The sequence below is a fragment of the Cajanus cajan genome, chromosome 9 (genome assembly GCF_000230855.2).
Source record: "Cajanus cajan strain Asha chromosome 9, NIPB_CcT2T_4, whole genome shotgun sequence".
Lineage (NCBI taxonomy): Eukaryota > Viridiplantae > Streptophyta > Magnoliopsida > Fabales > Fabaceae > Cajanus > Cajanus cajan.
This window is the reverse complement of record NC_138525.1, coordinates 17,381,407-17,402,840: the sequence shown is the minus strand read 5'-3', so window position 1 is coordinate 17,402,840 and position 21,434 is coordinate 17,381,407. Positions and strand designations below refer to the sequence as shown.

Below are 21,434 nucleotides of genomic sequence, written 5' to 3'. Positions count from 1 at the left end.
TTTTTTACCATCTACATAACTAAAAATCATTGATTTGACTTCTCTAAAGTGATAACTAAAATGATTTTATCAGAGAATAAAGTGACCACATATTTACCATTTAAATGTTTACTAGATTATATTTAACTATAATTAAAATTTTTGAAAACTTAAAAAATAAAACAAAATAAATGCCAACTAAAATTTTAGGAAAAAAATTAAATAAAATATTGCACATACAAATTTACCTATTCTAGAAGAACATGAAAGTAACTAATAACAATTTTTAAATTAAAATAGATATCTTAGATTAAAGGATTAAAAGCAAAACTACTATATACCAAACATAATCGTAATTATCTCTATCATTGTTGTTATTATAACCTCAAACATAATTATCGTCACCACTATTCTTGCCACCATCATGATTATGTTCGCTATTGAAACCAACACTAACAATGGTGATGACAATAATGATGGTGATGATGGTGGAGGTAACAATGGTTGGCTAGTCGAGGCAACGACAATGATTATGATAGTGATGGTGCATTGATGAGGTGATAGTAGTTGTTACAACGACATTGGTGTCAGTGTAGTGATTGTGGTAGTATTTATGGCCCTCACAACGAGGTTGTTAATAGTGACGATGATGACAATAATGTTAGCATAAAAAAGAAGTCAACAAAGGGAAAAGAGGGGGGCAAGGCCCTTGCTTACCCCCTTGGATTTGTCCCCGACTATCATATCACCACCACTACCACTTTATTTATCAATATCACCATCAACATTATTTCTACCACCACTCTCATCACTAGTTGTACGACCCGTTAAACTAATTTGATGAAGAACCAATTTGTTGATCCGTGTGTTATATGATATAAAAATATTATTATCAATTGACCAGATTTTGTATTATATAAATTATATTCTAGTAAAATAGTTAATATATTACAAAAAAAATTAATTTTTAACTATTAGTAATTTTTTTATATAAAAATATTGAAATTTAATTCAAAAATGAAAATGGAATGGATTAGATTAAAAAAAGGGGGGGCGAAATTCAAGAAAAAAATCTCTAAAATTATTCTTATCGAAGAAAAACTCTTTATTGAACCTTGATCAATCTTTAATATTACACTTGAACCTTATTATGTCTTATGCAAGCATTAATGTTATATGTAGGTCTTATTGGATATTGGCTAATCACTAGACTTATACTTTGGCCTAATTGGGCCATTGGCTATCATTGCTTGTTGTAATGATATTTTATTGGGTCTTGTTCAGTCAACAATGTTATACATGGGTCTTAGTTAATCAATAGTATTGTAATCGACTAGTATTAGATATTTTCAATTATTTGTTTTACATCAAATGTTAAATACACCTATTTCAAATAGATACGCCCCTTCTCAATATTTTTTAAAAAGTTTCCTTAATCACGTTTTAATTTATTATTTTAAAAAAATATTTTCAAAAATTATCTTTTTTGTTCACTCCTCTTCCTTCTCTCATTTTATTTCCTTACTTTATCCTTTCTAATAACTCATTGTACACCTCACTTTTTATTTTTTGATTTTTTCTCTTCATCAATCAAGACATTTAGTGGCTCATCTTTATTATTTTTTAAACCCTATTTTTTGCACTCTTAATTTCAACATTTGCTAAATCCTAATTTTTCACTTTATCTTTAATATTGTATATATCGGATACAAGGTTGTGAATTTTATGAAGATGTTTTAATGATATGATCGTTGATTTGATGATAAATTATTGATTAGAAACTATATACTTGTTTTATAGTTATCATTTTGAACTTGTGCTGCCTGGTTCTAAAAATATATTTTTAGAAAGAAATTTTAAAAAATATACTTTAAGAAAGTACTTTTTAGAGGAAAATTTTTTTTTGTCTCTCGAAAAGTTATTTTTGAAATATTTTTTTCCTTCTAAAAAGTACTTTCTGCAATCATAATTTTTTTCTTCTAGAAAGTAATTTTTTGGAACACAAAAATATACTCCCAAAAATAACTTCCAAAAGAGAAATATTTATTTACTCTTCTGAAATTTGTATTTTTTTTTTCTTATGAAAAATAATTTATGGAAGAATATTTTTTTTATCATACTTTCAAAAAATACTTTCTAAAAGCAAAAAAAAAAAAAAACTTTTGAAAAGTACATTCCTATAAAGTCAAATTATTTCACCTTTGGGAAGTACTTTCCAAAAGTATTATTTGACTTTTGAAATGTATTTTCCCAAATGAACCTTTTGGTCATGATGATGTAGTAGAATTGTCAAATGGGTAAGGTTGCATAGTCAAGCAAATACTTGTATAACACAATCTACCCAAAATTCTTGTTGGTCACTTATTTTATGGTTTGATCCAATTCATTTCGAGCAACTTATTTAGGAGGACGGGTCAAGTCATTTTTTATATTCCACAAGGTAGCTTGCAAGTAGCATTTTGTGTTGACACTTTTTACAAGTAGTATTTTGGAGGATACTAGTAACTTAATAGTTTTGGGCCTTATATCTTGGGTCAAGTATTATAGGAGCTTTGTGTATTTTTCTTATTGGGCCAAGGAGTTATTCCATTCATTTGGACCATGAAGATACATTTTAATTTAAATTTGGTAACCATGTGACCTACCATGTGGAGGTACACATTCAAATGCGCTTTATATTACATGCAATTGAACATTTAACTTCCTAAGATCTAGTAGCACATGGGTCTAGCTTAATTTGCAACCAAATTTGAATTTTGAATTCAAATTGGCATGCCTAGCTACCCTAGTTAGGCTACCATGATTTATTTAAACCTATGGTTAACCTAACTTCCTCCATAACCTACCACTTTTGGAGTTATATGAGTATTCATTTTTTGAATTTCATTCCCAAAACTCTCTTGAGTCACTTATGAGAAACTTCTCCTTAAGCACTTTTATCAAAGAAATCTTCCTTATAGCTAGTACTCCTTGTTCTTGCTTCTTCCTTTCCTTGGGAAGCTTGCACGCCAATTCATTTATTTATCTCATCTTTGATGTGTCTTCATTGGAGAATCATAATCATGGAAACAAAATAAGGGAACTAGGAACTACTTGGAGAAATTCATTCATCATTCATCCATGGGGTTTTATCAACTTGGGCCTTGATTAATTAATAGTGTTACAATTGGCTCTTATTAAACATTTTTCAATCATTTGTTATAAAATAAATGTTATATACACCTACACACCCCTTTCTCAATAGTTTTTTAAAAAGTTTCCTTAATTGCCCTTTTAATTTATTTTTTTAAAGAATTATCTTCAAAAACTATCTCCTGCGTTCACTCCCCTTCCTTCTCCCATTTTCTTTCTCTACTTTATCCCTTTTTGATAACTCATTCTACACCTCCCTTTTTATTTCTTGATTTTTTTTTCCCTTCAACAACCAAGACATTCAATGCCTCATCTTTAATATCTTTTTAACCCTTTTTTTACACTCTTAATTTCAACATTTTTCAAACTCTAATTTTTCACTTCATCTTTAATATTGCATACATTGAATAAGGTTGTAAATTTTATAAAGACATTTTCAAAGATATGATTGTTGATTTTATGAAAAATTATTAATTAAAAACAATATATTATTATTATTATTATTATTATTATCATTATGAATTTGTGCTTCTTAGTTCTAAAGTATATTTCTAGGAAAAAAAAAACTTTAAAAAATATATTTTCAAAAAGCACTTTCTAGAAAAGAAAAAAGTATTTCTCTTCGAGAAAGCTCTTTCCAAAAACATTTTTCTCTTCTAAAAAATAGCTTCTTGAAGAAAAAAATATACTTCCAAAAATAACTTTTTGAAGGAGAAATATTTATTTACTCTAAAAGTGTATATTTGTCTTATGAAAAATGCTTTATGAAAGATTTTTTTTTCTAGCATACTTTCGGAAAATACTACCTAGAGGTAAAAAAAATAAAAAAAATCCAAAAAATACATTCATATAAAGTAAAATTATTTCATTTTGAAAATTATTTTCCAAAAGGGTAATTTAACATTTTGGAAAGTATTTTCTTACTTTCCCAAATGAGCTTCTTGGTCATGATGACATAGTAGAATTGTCAAATAAATTAGGTTGGAGTCTCAAACCAATTCTTATATAAAGAATCTAACCCAAAATTCTTGTTAGTCACTTGTTTCGGAGGATGGATTGGGTCATTTTTTATATTGTACAAGGTAACTTGTACGTAACATTTTTTGTTGACACTTTACAATGGTAAGTCCTTGCTACATTATTTTAATACGAATACATCATTTTCCAATCTCATTATGCGTGACAAAATATTTTCACTTTCAAATTTACGGTGATAACATTAATCAAACAAATTTTGGTACTTTTACATTATTAGTTTTGATTTTGTTTTAGTGTTAGAGATTTTAGAAATAAAATAAAATAAAATTACGTGTCAACTAATGACAAAGACTAAAGCATATAAAAAAATTACTCTTTTAATTGTGTCACAAATACTCAAACATTTAATGCAAGATTAAGTAAATGATGTAATAAGTTTCCACCAATGTGCCTACATAAATCATTACTAGGAAACTACATCATGTTATCCTAAAAGTTCATTTGAACTCTGCATCCTTCAGACCCCTGTTTAAAGTCATTGAGAATTAATTGACTTGGGAATTTACAAGAAACAAAACCACAAAATAAAAGGAAGATCATTGTTTATATGCATTAGTATTGTCCCAACAACTTAAAATTTCTACAATCATTGTTGTGTGTTAATTTAAGTCATATGACTGATATGTCGTTGCCTAGGACATTTTTTTTTGGCAATTAAATCGTAATCCAGGACCCCATTTTCAAGAGTCGAAAAGCAAAGCCAGAAAATGTAGTTGCGATCATATTAGGTGGAGATGAACTTGACTCTTTAGTCTTCACTCTTAACAAGACAAGACATGGTTTCTTAATTGCATCATTTTCTTTTGAAATTTTATATGATTATTGTACCTGCTTAATTTCTACATAGTTCAGAGCATGAAGTATTATAAAAATTAAAGTAATAAATAGTATGTGAAGTGATGAAAGCAGAAACAAATTGGAAAAAGATGAGAGAAATTAGACTATTTTTTCTTGCCTCCCTTGGAAATACCCTTGCGGCGAGAGGGGATAACGATCTCCCCCTTGAGGACAGGAATCTCCATGAGGTCCTTAAGCTCTCCGAACTTCTTGCGGAACTTCTCGACCTGGTCGTCGGAGACCATGACCGCCGACCGGTTACCGAGGTAGAAGGGGTGGTTACCGGACCAGACGTCAACGACGTACTCCTTCTGGGTCCCACCCGTGGTCATCACCAGTTCCCCGTTGCAGTACACCTTCGCCTCCCCGTGGAACTGCGGGTGTATCTCCTTCTTCCTGCACCACACCCCACGCTTCACCGCGCTCCCAACCTGCCATGCCACCACATCAAACAATAATCAATTCTCTAACCGAATCAAGTTCCTCATTTCAATTGGATTCATTGGAGTTACGTTTTTCCTGGGCGCTGCAACCGGGAGGAAGGGTTTTCCTTGCACGAATGTGCTCACACACTGCGCCATTTTTTCCTCAACCTAGCGATTTCGAATCAAGGATCAGATAATGCACACATATGTGGTCGTCGTTATGACTCGCTAAATGGATTCGGCCCAACTCCCCCTTTATACAATAATGGCCCAGGCCCACCTAAATTATCTCCTGTTTGTTATTTTTTGTGTCCAAGCCTCGTATTTAATGCAACTATTACACACTACTAATTAAGTTGTTGCCATATTAATTTATATCATTTCAAAAATTTCTCAATTTAATTATTGATTTTGGTCTCTATAAATTTTTTTCTTTATTTTTCATCTTTCTAAAATTTGTAATCATTTTTTTTAATCTTTGTAAAATAAATCAATTTTGATTTAGTCTCAATAAAATATTATTTTTTAATTTTATTCACCTAAAATTATTATTTTTATTTTCTAAAAATGATTTTAAGGTACATAAATAATATTTATTTTAAAGATTTATAAAAAATTTTAGAAGTGTCATATTAGCATGATATCTTAAATAGTTAGATAATATTTAAGAGGGTCACTTAACCTTTTAATGAATAAACAAGTAGTTAAAAATGATTATATAGTGATAAGGACTAAAAGCAATAATTATGAACTTTAAAGAGATCAAAAACAAAGAAAAAAAATTACATAATCAAAATCAAAATTTCTTCATTTTGCATGGATTGAAAGTATATTTGAGCTAATTTTTTAAATAATTTAAATTATGTTTTCAAAATTACTCTTAACAAGTTTGAAGAGAGAAAAATATTCATCTTATAGTTTCATGTTTAAAGTTAAAATATATATTTAGTTTCTTTAATCTTAATAAGGGAGAGAAGAGTTAATTTCAAGTATTTATTATTTTAAAAATATTGTTAATTAGTTAAGGATGTTCTAGGAAAAATAATTAATATAAAGTACAATTAAAAAGGGTTTTAGAAAAAAGTATAAACCATAAAGTATAAAATAAAAAAGTATTGTATATAGAGATGGAAATAGTGTGTAATTTTATGTCCGATGATATTGGTTTAAAACAATATTCAACAACTTTATTGTATGTTTTACACTTTTACACTTCCACTCATTTCTCCCAATATGAGAAGACATTCATTTCATATATTTCTTAGAAAAGTTACTAACATGCATAGAGTATGTCTCTGAGCATGTTTGCGCAGAGATAGAACTTTTTATTTATTACAAAAGTAATGTCACTTAGTAAGAATAGTAATTATATTCAACTTGAACATAAACAAGATTGTTTTCGGTTAAAAATACACATAGATATGTGATATATAAACCAAAAAGAATGTCATTAAGTGATATAGAATATATTTTACACAACTTCCCTTCATTCGATACATTTTATTCTTTGAGACTCCAATCTCATTCTAAAAATTGAAGCCAAAATAAATGTCACTAAATGCGGATATAAAATATATTTTAGATAACTTTTTTATTTGGTTCAAATTTTAAGGAAGGAAAATAAGAGAAGGGAGGAGAGATAAATCCCTCCTAACATAATTTGGAGGGGACGGGAAGATTTTAAAATAACATTTTTAGTTTAATATTTTTAATATTATTATTTATGTTATTAAATTTAAAATTATAATGATATAAAAGTAAATTAATTTTTAAAATCTTTTGCCTCTTGTTTTTTTCTAGATTTGGGATAAGGGAAGATTGTTGTTTAATTGTTTGAAGTTGTTTCATGTTGCATATGTTGTTGATTTGCACATTGGTGACTTAGGTTGTTATTTTGGAGTAGTTGTTGAAGATGGTGAAGTTGGGATTTTGGAGTTCATGAACCCAAGACCCAAAACTAATGAATTTTTTATGGATATATATGTTGCATTTGGATTTAATGTTAAATTTTTGTTATATAAGTTGTTTAGAATCATTTCGATGGTTTGAATCTTAATTTTTGAACTTGTAGATGAATTAATGAGGTAGGAGGTCCAAAAATGGTGAAGTTGCATGTACGGTAAACACAATTTCGTTTGGACATGGCTAAGTAAAATTGGGGTAGAGACTATCTTGGAACCAATTTGGTTGGACCAAATTTTCTTGGTTAGGTGAAATTTAGACAAATTCACATGAGGAAATGGCTTGGGCAAATTCCCTTGGTCGAGCTAAATTTGGATAAATTCACTAGTGTTTTAAATCAAATTGTCTAGCTAGGCCAAATTTTTATGGTTGGACGAAATTGAGATAGAGACCATTTCGAAGTCAAATTGGTTGGGCCAAATTAATTTGGTTTGGCAATTTTAGGAATTCTTAAGATGTTTATGTTTTTATCTATCATATTGATGTTGCAAGTTGAATGACTGTAGAGCTATGTTATATTATATTGTTTATGATTGATGAATCATGTTGTAGGATGTTGAAATGAAGCATGTTGAGTTGTTTAAGTTGAATTTGATAATATTCCAAGTGTTGTATAAATTATGTTGAATTATTTCATGATGTTTAAGTTGTGAATGTAAGTTACTCATGATGTTGTAAAATACTTGAAAGATGATAATGCATAATGTTGTATGAAGATAAATCATGATGCAATGAATGAGTTGGAATGGATAATGTTAAGTTGAATGATTATATATTGAATGTTATTTAAGTTGAAAGATGTATGTTATAAGTTGTTGTTGAGTTGTAATACATGCATGCTATGCATGTTTGAAGTTGAAAATTGCATAAAAAATTAGAGGAGAGAAAGTTTTCAAAAATTTAAATATTCTATTGTGAAGATATTTGTTGTAGTGCTTTAAGAGTCCAAAAGTTGACAATCTTTCAGCAAGTAAGTTGTCTCTTGATTAGGAATGTAACAGCCCGCGCAACCCGCATGAGGATATTGTCCGCTTTGGCCCACGGCCTCACGGCTTTGTTCTCGGGAATGGCCAACACCACCCCAAAACGCGTCCTCAAGAGTAAGGTATCCACACCCATATATATGGCATGCTTCGTTCACCTTACTAGCCGATGTGGGACTTCACAAGGAAGTTGTTTGATGTTGTCTCCTCTAGGTCTTTCAGTTGAAACAATATTGTGGAGGTCGAACCATATTTTTTTTATAAGCGGCCATGAGTAAGGCATAAGATTGAGGGCAAAGATCCCGAATGAAGTATTGGAAATGTGTGTAGTATTTGGAGGATAGTCGGCAGACTAATTCCATATAAGGTTACTTATGCATACTAAGGTCGTGGTAAGTTCATACTCAAGCTATTTTATTCTTAAAAGTAGTTATGAACTTCCTAGTATAAGTGGAAAAACTTGATAAATCATTTTCGGTCACCATGTTAGTCATTGTTTCTAGTTATTATACTAGTTGTTCTTTCTTGTCACCATCCCAACCTTTGTTTCTAGTTCTTATACTAGATATTGTGATTTGATAGGGTCAAACCATTTAGATTATTCACCCAGTTTTAGGAGATCTTTGTAAGTTGTTATGTATGATGACACATCAATTGTTATCTGTTGTTTCAATTACTTAGTTGTTTAAGTTGTTCATTTGCTCAACTGTTTAAGTTGTTCAATTGTTAAGCTGTTTACCATTGCTTATGTTGTCAAGTTATGGATTTTGTTCTAGTTGTTGTTATGCTTTAAAGTTGTAAAGCTAACATATAGTTTATGTTGCTTAGATGCCTTAAGTTGATTAGTTATTTATGTTGCTCAATTTCTTTAAGTTGATTTATTGTTAAAGTTGTTGTTATGCTTCTAGGTTGAAAGCTAACTTGTGGCTAAAGTTGTATATATTGTTATAAGTTATTTATTTCTTATAGTTGACGATATTTTCTATCTTGTTAGACTATGATGATCATATTTATTATGAGAGTAAAACAGAATTAGGTCGAAGGATAAGTAAGATGTTATTCCATGTTGATGATATATAGTTTGCATTGGTGGAGGTTGGTAGAGATGGTTTTGATACAACTAGTTGTTTGATTAACAACTTAAAATTTTTATATTTTGCAATTTGAATATTTGTATATATGAATACAAAATCATGTTATAATTCTACTCATAGATCTTTATATGTTTAAATTGTTTACTCTTATACATATATAATAATACATAAATATTCAAATATTACTTATATGATAATTTTAAGTTAAAAGAATAATTATGTTTTTTTTTTCTGCATAATCGTTATATGATATAATAAATATAACATGTTGAGTTGTTATACAATTAATGAAACATGTCTGATTATATTAATAACTACGCAAGGTCTTATACATAGATATATTAAATTGGATGCATGTTTACACCGTAACATTTGGTCAACAAATTACAATTAAAATGTGTTTAATGTATTTTTCATATTATAATACATCAGCGGATATCATAAAGACATCTTAAAATAATAATAAAAATATTTATTAGTATATATAATAAAGGAAGGAGAGTACAAGGACTACACAACTGTGAAGGCAATTAATGGATTTGTGGCATAAATAAATTAAATTAAAATTATATACTAATCAATTATATATGTTCAGTTCATAATTTATCTCCATCACACTTGAGATTAAATTGCAATAGTCAATTACAAGAAATATTTAAAATATTATAAATATCCAAAATAATATTATTCTTACTCTGAGACTGAGAAAACAAGATGTACGAACTCATCCTAAACTAATAACATTAAACTGTACAAACATGGCAACGAACCAAAAGATTAAGTTACAAGAACACGTGAAAATTGAGTTACCAAAACAGAAAAAAAATAAAAAATAAAAAAGAACACGTCAAAATGGATGCAAACATTTTGCGGACTCTTATTCGAAGTAATAGAATTGTAGCATATGGCGAGTAATGAAAAAGAAAAACCTGCCAGATTTTCCGTTGGTAATAACAGTAAATTTTCCAATAGACCTCACCCCGTGATCTTCGCTAACATTGAATGCAATCTCAGTAAACATTTTCACCACATATCCTTATTCCCCACATTCTTTTTTTTTTTTTTTTATATTTAAAGCACTTGTCATAGAAATCTGAATCAGGCTAATATATAAAACTTGATGCCCTCTGACTTCAACACATTCCCAGTTTTGGCCCCTCGGTTCATGGTTTAACGTGCCTCTTAAGAGTGTGGGATTTTGTGTGATCACATAGGTTCACTTGTCCCTACTCAGTTGATCAAAGAGAGTGAAAGAAGAAGAGAGAATCATGGAGGCAACTATGGCAATTGCAACCCTGAATGCCAGTGCTAATCTTGCTACTAAGGGGATTGGAAGGGACAGAATTTCAGGGTTCTGGGGTGAGAATACAAGGGGAAGTGTTAACGTCAGGTTTTGTAGTATTCAGCCATGCAAGACTTCAAAAACTTCAAGTTTCAAGCCTGGATTTGCACACGCTGTTTACACACCAGATGTGGACAAAGAGTCCCCGGTAATAATTACATGCAAAACATTTTGTGATGTACTGTCCCACATTGTCATGTTTGTGACCACAAGATTTTTAAAAAAAATTTCCATCCTGTGCGAAAACTCGTTAACATTAATAACAATTCTGCAAGAGGGATTAATCTCTGGCATAATGGGTTAGAGAATACCGCGGCAGGTAAAAAAGTATAATGTGATAAAAAAAAAAGTCCATCCATAATATGAGTATTGTTTGTACAAGTTTATATACATTAGTATTGTCCCAACAACTTAAAATTTCCAGATCCATTAGTTTAAATACATAAAGAAAATCTATGATCATTGTTATGAGTTGATTTTAGTCATTTCAGTGATATATCAGTGCCTAGGACATTTTTTTGTTTGTTTCTTGTTAGTGATTCTCAGTTTGTTAGTCCTTTTGGATGCTAAATTGTAATGCTGCGTTTGGATTTAATTTCAGGTAATCCAGGAACCTGTTTTTCGGAGTCCAAAAGAAAATAAGCCAGAAAATGTAGGTGCAATCATATTGGGTGAAAGTGCTGGAACTCGATTGTTTCCTCTTACCAGCACAAGAGCTAAGCCCGCTGTATGTTTTGTTGATTGTATCATTTTCTTTTAAGATTTTATTTCATTATTATAAGAGATTAATTTCTATATATTCCGTTAACAGAGAATGTCCTAGTTTAAAGTTAATCAATCAAATATTATTGTTGGTATAATGATTAACGTAGTTACCATAAAAATTAATAGCTTATCACACTTGACAATTAGTAATTAGTTAATAACGTAAAGTTGTAATAAAAGGTTAGATTGGTTTCTTTTGAATTTTGAGCCAATGCTAATCGAGGATACTGATAAATACACTATATAGTAAGCGGTTCTAATGACTGCAATTTCTTCATCCACGATTTCTGAATGTGATGTTTGCAGGTTCCACTTGGAGGGTGTTACAGGCTTATAGATATTCCTATGAGCAATTGCATCAACAGTGGTATCAGAAAAGTGTACGTTTTAACACAGTACAACTCTTTCTCCCTCAATGGCCATCTGTCTCGCACATATAATTTTGAAACTGGAGTGAACTTTGGAGATGGTTTTATGGAGGTCAGTTATTGGTAGTATTTTTTTTTATAAAAAAAAAAAAATAGATTTCTTATCCTCTAGGAAACGGTTTTTATAAAAAAAAAAGTTTGAAGAAATTTATCAGTTAAGCCATGGCATAATTTACATGGGAACAGGTCATGGCTGCTACTCAGACTTCTGGAGAGTTGGGGAAGGAATGGTTCCAAGGGACAGCTGATGCAGTGAGACGCTTTATTTGGGTTTTTGAGGTAGTTATATGGTATGCTACATGCATAAACATACTAAAATTACCGGTTTAGTTACCACGAAATGAATGTCTGTCTGGTCTACCATGCAGGATGCCAAGAACAAGAATATTGAGCACATACTGATAATTTCTGATGATCATCTTTGTCAGATGGACTATATGAAGCTTGTTGAGGTATAACTAAGATAACTTCTCATCTAACATTACATCGTGTATTATATATAGTTGATGAAAACCGTGTTTGTGCTTGCATAAATATATTTGGACTAATTTCTCATGATGTACAACTAAGTCAATTTCTAAAGCAAATACTGATTGTTGATGACTGTGCTTGCAGAAACATGTTGCGACAAATGCTGATATCACAGTTTCATGTGTACCTATGAATGAAAGGTATATATATCTATATGCAAAGGAGAAAATAGCATATGCACCAAGAATGTAAAATAGTCTTATAGAGTCAAACAATAAAAAATTATCTTGTTTCTTAACTTTGTTGACTTTTAAAATAATTATCTTAAAAGACATACTTAGCATCATTTTTGATTGATTGACTGTGTAAGCAATTAGAAATTGTCTTATATGGTAAGTTTGTTGACTTTTTCAATAACTATATTAAAAGTCATATCTAACATGATTTCTGATTATATGTGCATAAAATTTTAGGTTTGGTTTGATTTCCCTCAATTAAGGCAAACCACCTTGAATGTTGCTAGAAGAAAAATTTCTTTTACTAAAAATAGACTTAAAGTTATATATTGTTGTTGGAGACTTGGAGCTGATCAATGTTGGTTATCTAGCAGCAGTGCATTTGACCATGGGCTGATGAAAATTGATAGAAAGGGAAGGATTACAGAGTTTGTGAAAAAACCAGAAGGATCAGATATGAAGGCAATGGTATATTAGTAGTCCCTAAACTCCCACATTTCACATCACTTGATCTCAATAAATATGGATTTTTAAGAGCTAATTCATTGTCTCTTTAAAAAATTGAAGCGTGTTGATACCACTCTCTTAGGCTTAGGGCCAGATGAAGCAAAGAAATATCCTTACATTGCACCCATGGGTGTTTATGTATTCAGAACTGAGACCCTGCTGAAACTGCTGAGATGGAGCTTTCCTTCTTGCAATGACTTTAGATCTGAAATTATCCCATCTGCTTTGAGGGACCACAAAGTCCAAGTAAGAGGGAATCCTAACCTAACCATGGATTTAATGCTATTATGCTAATGAAAATAAATGTTTGTTTCTATTTGTATTTTCAGACATATTTGTTCACGGACTACTGGAAGGATATTGGCTCTATTAAGTCCTTCCTTGAAGCGAATCTGGAGCTAACAGAACAGGTTTCTTAAACTATCCAGCAAATTTCCTCTATATTTAATCCTTAATTTGTAAGTTTGTTTCAGCCAATTTGGAGTGTTTAATGCACTTGGGTAACCAGAAAGGAAAGCTAATTAGAATTTAATTTAAAAACAATTGGAATCTTTCACTGTATAGAGAATACTTGAAGTAGTATAAACCCAAGTTTGTTATGTTAATCTTGACAATATTTGAAAAAACAGAGTATGTTACTATTACAATTTTTCTTTCCATTAGGAAGAATCTAGTAAATTTACTGACTCATACTTCATTATTTGCAGTCTCCAAAATTTGAATTCTATGATTCGAAGAAGCCTTTCTTCACTGCCCCAAGATTCCTACCACCTACTATAGTAAGAAAATGCAAGGTAGGAAATAAAACTTTCACCGGTTTGCTTTGTTGATTTTTTTTACCTCAGATGAAATCTTAAGATTGGTTTATGGCTCTTTTCAGATTGTGCAGTCAATTGTTTCTCATGGTTGCGTCTTGAGTGGGTCTAGAGTTCAACATTCTATTATTGGTTTGCGCTCACGTTTAGAGTCCGGTTCAGATCTTCAGGTAAGCTCAATACATTTTGTACTTGTCACTACATTTTTTTGTGTGCTGGACAATTTAGAGAATACATATGAACTGGTATACTATACTACCTAAAATGATAGACATATAGCTAGCATGTATTTCCAGCCCCTTGAGTTGGACCCTTCTCATGCTCTATTTTGGCACAACTGTGATGAATGTAGGATACCATGATGATGGGTGCTGACTACTATCAAACTGATTCTGAAATTGAAACTCTGCTGAAAGAAGGAAAGATTCCAGTTGGTGTTGGAGAGAATACCAAAATCAGGTGCTATGATGTCTCTTAATGAAACCGCTTACATTCATATATAACTCCATCATATCAATATTCTAGAAGAACAAAATAGTCCAATTTATACTCACAACTACATAGCACAAGTTATAACGTGTTGGAAAAATAATATAAATAATATTAGCGACCTAACAGCTTAAACTTTTGGAAACTCTTCATCTAGTAGCTTAAGTTTTGGGGACAGTAAATCACTTGGCGTTCATTTCTAAGTTGTTTATTTATAATTTCTGCTGATTTCCTACTCCAACGTTTTGAAGGAATTGCATAATCGACAAAAATGCCAAGATAGGAAGAAATGTGATTATTACCAATGCTGATGTAAGTGCTGCTTCAAAAACTTGACTGTGGAAACTGTTAAAACAGTTTATGGTTTATGGTATTTTGTTATCCAGCATTAGTTTTTGCTGATTTACATATGCTGACTTCTCAGGGTGTTCAAGAAGCAGACAGGCCTATGGATGGATTCTACATTAGATCGGGCATCGTAGTTGTAGCAAAGAATGCAACAATTAAAGATGGAATGATCATTTGAAGGAGTTGATGACATAAATTATAGTATAACTAGTTCGCTATTCTAGGGTAATGAAAGCATAGAAAAAAAAAATGTTCCGTTGTATACTACAAGTTACTCATAGTGTAAGAACTCTTAGTTTCTGAATAAATTATTTCCGTTGGTTTGCTTCAATCAGAGATCCTTTATACGCTGATGATTATACTTCTATGTCTGTTTTGGTAAGATGTTTTGAGATAAGGTTTTAACTTTTAACCTTAGTGAGGTGTGTACCTTGGTGGGTAGAACCCAAAAAATTATTGCGTTGTCCAGGATCATGTAGTCCGTTTAGTTCCTAAGGTTTTGTGATTCCAATCCACCACGGCGTGATCCAACAAAGTTGGCTTAGCATCATGCTATGGACATTTCATTCAAAAACAATGTTGAGAATCTTAAACATGCTGACAAGGTTTGATTACCTGGTGGTACGAATGAAAAGGGCTTTGTTGAGAAAAACAAAACTTACTTTGATAATCTCTACACTTCGAAAGGTATATATTTGTGTCGATTGAGAGATATCCTTGATTGAAGACAAATTAGATGTCCAAGTTTAGAAGGCATTTCATTAATAACTCAACATAATACAAGGCTACGGACATATACTTTTGTGTCCTCTTGGATTACTAAAAGTTATAACCCATCTTGTGGAGGGTAACCACATTGGAAAGATATCTCCATTCACAAGTAATGTTACAAAGTCCTCAAGACTTGTTTAGTTTCTTTTATTAGCACCACCCTTCCATCTTGAGCTTCTAACATCCCTTGCTTTATTCCACTTCTTAGAATTTTTCACTCTAGGGAAAATCTTCATCCGGATTCTGTTTAGCTTTTGAGACTCTTGGGCAATCAAAGTAGCAGTTGAGGAACTCTCATCTAAGGATACTTCATAGCCATCTCGAAAGGAATCCATTCCTTGTCCTAGAAGTTGCCAAAATAAGCCTCCAACAGCTGCCCCGCCATCACTTGCTGATGAATAGATTGCAGAATAGACCATGTTGAAAAATTGGTCCCTTAGTGTTGAGTCGTTAGTGCTGATATTTGTTGTTGATACCCCAAACTCCGAAAAGAGAACTGGTTTCTGAATGGTGTTCTTTGCATCTTGTATGTGATCATTGAGCCAACGGTCCAAAAATAAGATTTGTTCTTCATAACTTGAACCAGGTAGCCTGCTCATGAATTGTAAACAAATTCAGCATTATCATGAAATAAATAGTAAATTCACCTCTCGAGATTTTGTGAAATTGCATACACTCCTTACTTTTTCTACCTCTGTACTAACTTCCTTTATTGCTAAAGAAACATTACACTGACACTCTTAGACAATACATTAAATGTTTAAAACAATATTACTCCGGACTCTTGTATAAGAAAAATTGTTATAAGCATTAAAAAGGTAAAGAAGTTTTGTGCAATTTCATGAATATGTCAATGTAATTTACTCAAATATAAAACCTTCACAAAAAGATATTGGAAATATATAGTTACAATTTAGCAAAGATATATGTAAAAAGAAAATGTATCTAAATGCATTTTTCTCTCTCTTGTTTTATTATCTAAAATATTAGTATGACCAAAGAAAAATGGACAAATAGTGAATGAATATCAATCATTTTTCATTAATATCATTTTGAGGTTTTATAAAGAATGGAGATAAAGTTCCACACCATTGATCAGGGTAGGAATGAACTGTTGCAAAATCAATGCCAGGGATTTGGTTGTTTGCAATGAAATCTGTTCCTACTCGGAAGCTTGGATTATACTCTTGCTTGGACTGCCCATAGAAGCCTTCAAGACCAGCTTCTAGTAAATGGTTTCCATCAATGGATTTCAAATAAGATGCCATCTCAGTAATCCAAGCCTGTCAAAAGAGGGAAATCAATGTTTGAAAACATAATTATATGTATCTTAAATTGCTTTCACTCATCCATTTTCTTACTTACCCCTGTTATATGTTTTACATTAGATCAAAGAGTGCAAACAAGGTTATAAAAGTCATGGTGCAGATATTATGACGTGAATTTATTAGCGTAGAAAATTATTAAAAATACTATCTAAGCTTTTGTGCCAATAAAGTGGAAGAGCTAACCAAATATTAATGGCTGTGGTGTGGGGCATAACTTTGTTTTTAGGTTTACTCAATTTTTCATATATTAATTGCTAACCTAACATTGAAAAAGTCCCAAAGATATATTTATATTCACTCGTAGGTTGTTCACTTGGTCGTACGTAGGACTTGTAATAGGCAGAAAAAATAAAATAATTAATGGGAGTGAGAATTTAAAATTCAAACATTTGTAAAAATGAAGAACAATATTAAATAATATGAATTGGTTTGGATAAATTTTTCTATAAACATTTATAGGAAAAAAAATCAAAATAAAAATAAAATAAATTTTCTCATAAGGCATAACTAGTTTAAACATAAGTGAAAATAAATTTTTGAAGAAATTAATATAGAAAAATTTTACAAATTAACTTATATATAAATTAATTTTAACTTATAGAAAAACTTATTTTATTTTTTCTCCTAAAAATATTTCTAAAAAAATTATCTAAATAAATCATATGACTCTAGTTAGTTGAGCAATGTAAATCATTTTTGTAAACTCCTCGTACTGAATTTCATTCTCACGGATAAAAAACACGCAATATGTTTGAAACAACCGCAGTTTCATTTTTCTCAGTTTTCTAATCTACCAGCAGGGTAAATATTTTTGAACAAAGTGATCTCAAAGATTTAGGTAGGAGCATAAAGTTGGAGCTTAAATTGCATCATAATTCATACAAATATATTCCTTCAAGATTTCAATATAAGAAAACAAATAAAATCTCCTGCATGGTGGTCTAATATATATATATATATATATATATATATATATATATATATCTAATAAATTCACACTTGATAAAATTATCCCTGAAAGGCCCTTTATTTAATTAATATTTTATTTCTAATGATACTTTTTATTATTCTCGTGATAATAACTATATATATGACATTCAAAATAGAAATAAATAAATAAATAATTTCGTTAAAAACAAATTCTCATAAAATTAAACTCTTGTATTAATTAATTAATGTGAAAAGTAACTTATTTTTCATTATCATGGAATATTATCCGTTAAATATGAGAACTGATTTCTTTTAGGAATTTGATAGACACCCAATTTCTGAGAAAGATTAGTTTTTGTGTTTCCCGAGAGATACCCATTAGTAATTAATCAAGAAAAAAAAACACTTTAAGAAATGAAGTTCATATATTAAATGAAATTAAGAAAACTAAATAAAGTTAATCAGTATTTTTAATCAGCATGAATTATTATTTTTTTTTTGTTACATATGAGTCCAGAATGAGTAATCGATCAGCAGCCGAATAATAGTTACCTGAACGGTGTTTCCTGATTGATCTGAAGGGCATCTAATTTCGTTCATGAGTTCCCAAGCCATTATAGTTGGATCATCTTTGTAAACCACTCCAGTGAAGTTATTACGTCTCGTTAGAACACTCTGTATATCATAACACCAATGTTAGGACAGTTAATTAAATTGTCTTTTTCACTGGAAAATAGTTGTTACTACAAAAGTTGTCACGAGGAGTAGCTGAGCTGAGTTAGCTAGCATACAAAAACAATAAATACATAGCCCGTGCTCAAATCATTTTCATATACTATCTATATATTTGATTACTTGTACTTTAATGCACTTCACTCGTGAAAAAAATTGCACGATATAGCAGAGTGCACGTGTGGAACATTAAGACGGTGGAAATTACAGCGTGTAAAATGGTGTGCATGCATGAGTAGCAACATTCTTTTAAACAAGCCTAAAAAACCTCTATAATACGGTTCATTATTTCTTGGCAGCTTTTGGGTAGGAAACATTTAAGCTCGTAGAGCAATTCAACCACAAAAGCTGGTGAACCTTATAATATACATACACATACATATATTTTACTAGCTAGAGCATAACTGTGAAGCACAATATTAAGGATATGTAACAACTTGTTTTAATTAAAGCCACTTGTATGTAGGTAAAAATATAAGGAAAAGAATGAACAAGTCCTGGGTTTGAATGAAACAAACTCGGCTTGTCTCAATTTGAGTCTTGTTTGCAGAAAAAACTTAATTAAGAAAGAGATCTTACTAAAAATAACCAATTGAATTTAGTAATCGACAAAACTGATATTTATTATTAATAATATAGTTATATGTATAAAAGGAAAAAAAAATTAGAAATGAAAGTTTTACCTTGATGTGGTTTTTGTAGTATTGTTTCACTAGAGGGTTTGTGAAAAAATCATCTTCAGAAATAATGGACTGGCCCTGGCTCCTTGCCCAGTCCACATATTGTTTCTTTCCTCCAAAGTTATCATAGTTATTCACCAAACTCAACACCAGCTTGGTCCCATATCGTCTGGCTTCAGATATTACGAAGTCCAGCCCCTTTCATTATCAATGTAAGGAAACAAAGCAAAAATATAATTATTACTACCACAAAAAGTCATACAGCAATGAAGCAAGCATGCTTTTAGAAGCACTATTAAACTAATGCCAATCATGAAATTATAATGAACGATAAAAATAAGAATTAAATAATAGTAAGTAAAACAGTTTATAACCAACTCTAATCACCTTCCCTAAAACAATCTTCTTTACTCTAACTCGAACAGTAATAATACATTGAGATTGCAAAAATGAGATGAAAACTAACCAGGAACATGTCTTCATTGTAGGATCCAGGAGAGTATTGGAGAGGCTTATATCCACCATCACTGAAAGCCCATGTCCTTGCTATGTTAAGTCCATGGTTTGTTGCCTCTTGAAAAGAAGATGAAACCTTGTTTCTCTGAGATGGATCAGAGGCCATATACATTAACCAATATGCATTATAGCCATTGGCATAGTAGGGGCTCCCATTCAACAGAAGCTGCACCCCTCTTACTTTCACAAACCCATCATCCTCAGCTCCTACTTGGGGTGACAACATCCCCCATTCTACCATCACACAGATAACCATAAAAACCAGAAAGAAACCAACCTTCATTATTCTGCTTTCAACTCTTCACACTCCCTGTGCAGGACTAGGAATGTTAACTTCTGAATCGAAGTACTGAGACCAATATAGAGTCACACACTGTTTATAATAGCAACTGTCTCTGTTTAGAAAAAATATATAAAGATGGTATAATATTTTTTTTCTTTAGAAACTAACCTTTACTAAGAGAGATAATTCTATTCAAACTAAATATAATTACTATAACTAAATATAGTATAATGAGCACCCTCAGTTGTAAGATCAAAGATGATATAAATATATAAACATGATCTAATGTTAGGTATAAATTAACGTGATAGAGAAGGAAGAAGGAGAGAATGAAAGGCTAAACATGTCCAATATAATTACTGATGGGTTGGACCAAGCTAGAGGATGGCAGTAGAGTTATATAGAAGCAGAAGCTCACGAGTCACTGTCACATAATGTTGTGGGGTCAGAAAGTGTATTATTTTGAAGGAGAGATGAACTATAAACATGGTGATGGAAGATAAAGGTGTGGTTACTATCATAGTTTTTCATGTCCATACAAAATTGTTGCCCCGTGATGTGAATTCACTGAATTGGACTTTGGGACAAGATTTTTACAGTGGAATCATGGACCCATATATATGTCATTGCCTAAAGGAAACTATGTTGTTGGGCGTGAGTTTCAAGCTCTCGTGCACGTCAATTACTGATTCCAAATATACAGGTTTCTGATTTGAAGGGACACTACAGTGACTGTACTACTTTTCTTTTACCAAGATATTTTAGAACCCATAAATGGTAGATTAAATTCTTTTTATGTTTAATTATTTATTTGATATATATTGTCACAAAAGTTTCACCTTTAAAAATTGTTTGTTTTAGTTTTTATATAAATATTTTTAATTTTCTCTTGATCTCATTATATAAAAAAATTAATATTATTAATATGCACTACAACAAAAATAACCTTTAGTGCTATTTAATATTGTTTTTAATACTAATAAAAATGACTACAAAATGTTTTACTAATATTTTTACATTAACTATTATATGCGATGTTGGTAAAATATTTATCGACATTATTCTGTACATTGATAAAGATTTTTATAATGATCTAAAAAAATTATGAATTTTATAATTGTTGAGAAAAATGTATTAGTTTTGTGTAACGACCCGGCTGGTCACTACACACGGCATAGCACACTAGAAACACCAGACAGATAGAACAAGTATATAAATATAGGATCTAGAATATATAAATATACAAGGTTCCAGTCTGACTAGAGTTAAAGTGTACCAAAGAAGTTTACAACCAAATGCTACTATCCCAAGTAGCCACAAGCAAAACAACCACACAAGCAAAA

At 30.8% G+C, this 21,434-nt stretch overlaps 3 protein-coding genes across 5 annotated transcripts; 1 reads left to right on the top strand and 2 right to left on the bottom strand.

Moving 5' to 3' along the window:
- Positions 1-4,926: 4,926 nt before the first annotated feature.
- On the bottom strand, positions 4,927-5,655 carry EMB2184 (Ribosomal protein L31). Its single transcript, XM_020375856.3, has 2 exons — positions 5,499-5,655; positions 4,927-5,417 (listed from the first exon to the last, which is right to left on the bottom strand). The coding sequence occupies exons 1-2, from the start codon at positions 5,565-5,567 to the stop codon at positions 5,091-5,093; spliced, it is 396 nt and encodes a 131-aa protein (XP_020231445.1). The 5' UTR covers positions 5,568-5,655; the 3' UTR covers positions 4,927-5,090.
- A 5,020-nt stretch (positions 5,656-10,675) lies between these two features.
- LOC109811974 (glucose-1-phosphate adenylyltransferase large subunit 1) lies at positions 10,676-15,182 on the top strand. Of its 3 annotated transcripts, none has more exons than XM_083063098.1 (14): positions 10,676-10,940; positions 11,394-11,519; positions 11,864-12,037; positions 12,190-12,264; positions 12,354-12,437; positions 12,601-12,656; positions 13,064-13,160; positions 13,260-13,445; positions 13,529-13,609; positions 13,907-13,993; positions 14,080-14,184; positions 14,367-14,473; positions 14,755-14,815; positions 14,928-15,182. In XM_083063098.1, the coding sequence occupies exons 1-14, from the start codon at positions 10,719-10,721 to the stop codon at positions 15,027-15,029; spliced, it is 1,563 nt and encodes a 520-aa protein (XP_082919224.1). In that variant the 5' UTR covers positions 10,676-10,718; the 3' UTR covers positions 15,030-15,182. The 3 variants fall into 3 exon arrangements, with proteins under 3 accessions (XP_082919224.1, XP_020231417.2, XP_082919223.1); XM_020375828.3 differs by having other exon boundaries at positions 12,172-12,264; positions 13,067-13,160; XM_083063097.1 differs by having other exon boundaries at positions 12,172-12,264.
- A 401-nt stretch (positions 15,183-15,583) lies between these two features.
- On the bottom strand, positions 15,584-20,464 carry LOC109811967 (mannan endo-1,4-beta-mannosidase 7). The gene is made up of 5 exons (XM_020375822.3): positions 19,759-20,464; positions 19,296-19,490; positions 18,433-18,555; positions 16,712-16,905; positions 15,584-16,213 (listed from the first exon to the last, which is right to left on the bottom strand). Exons 1-5 carry the CDS (start codon positions 20,089-20,091, stop codon positions 15,760-15,762), a joined length of 1,299 nt encoding a protein of 432 aa, XP_020231411.1. The 5' UTR covers positions 20,092-20,464; the 3' UTR covers positions 15,584-15,759.
- Between the last annotated feature and the right edge of the window lie 970 nt (positions 20,465-21,434).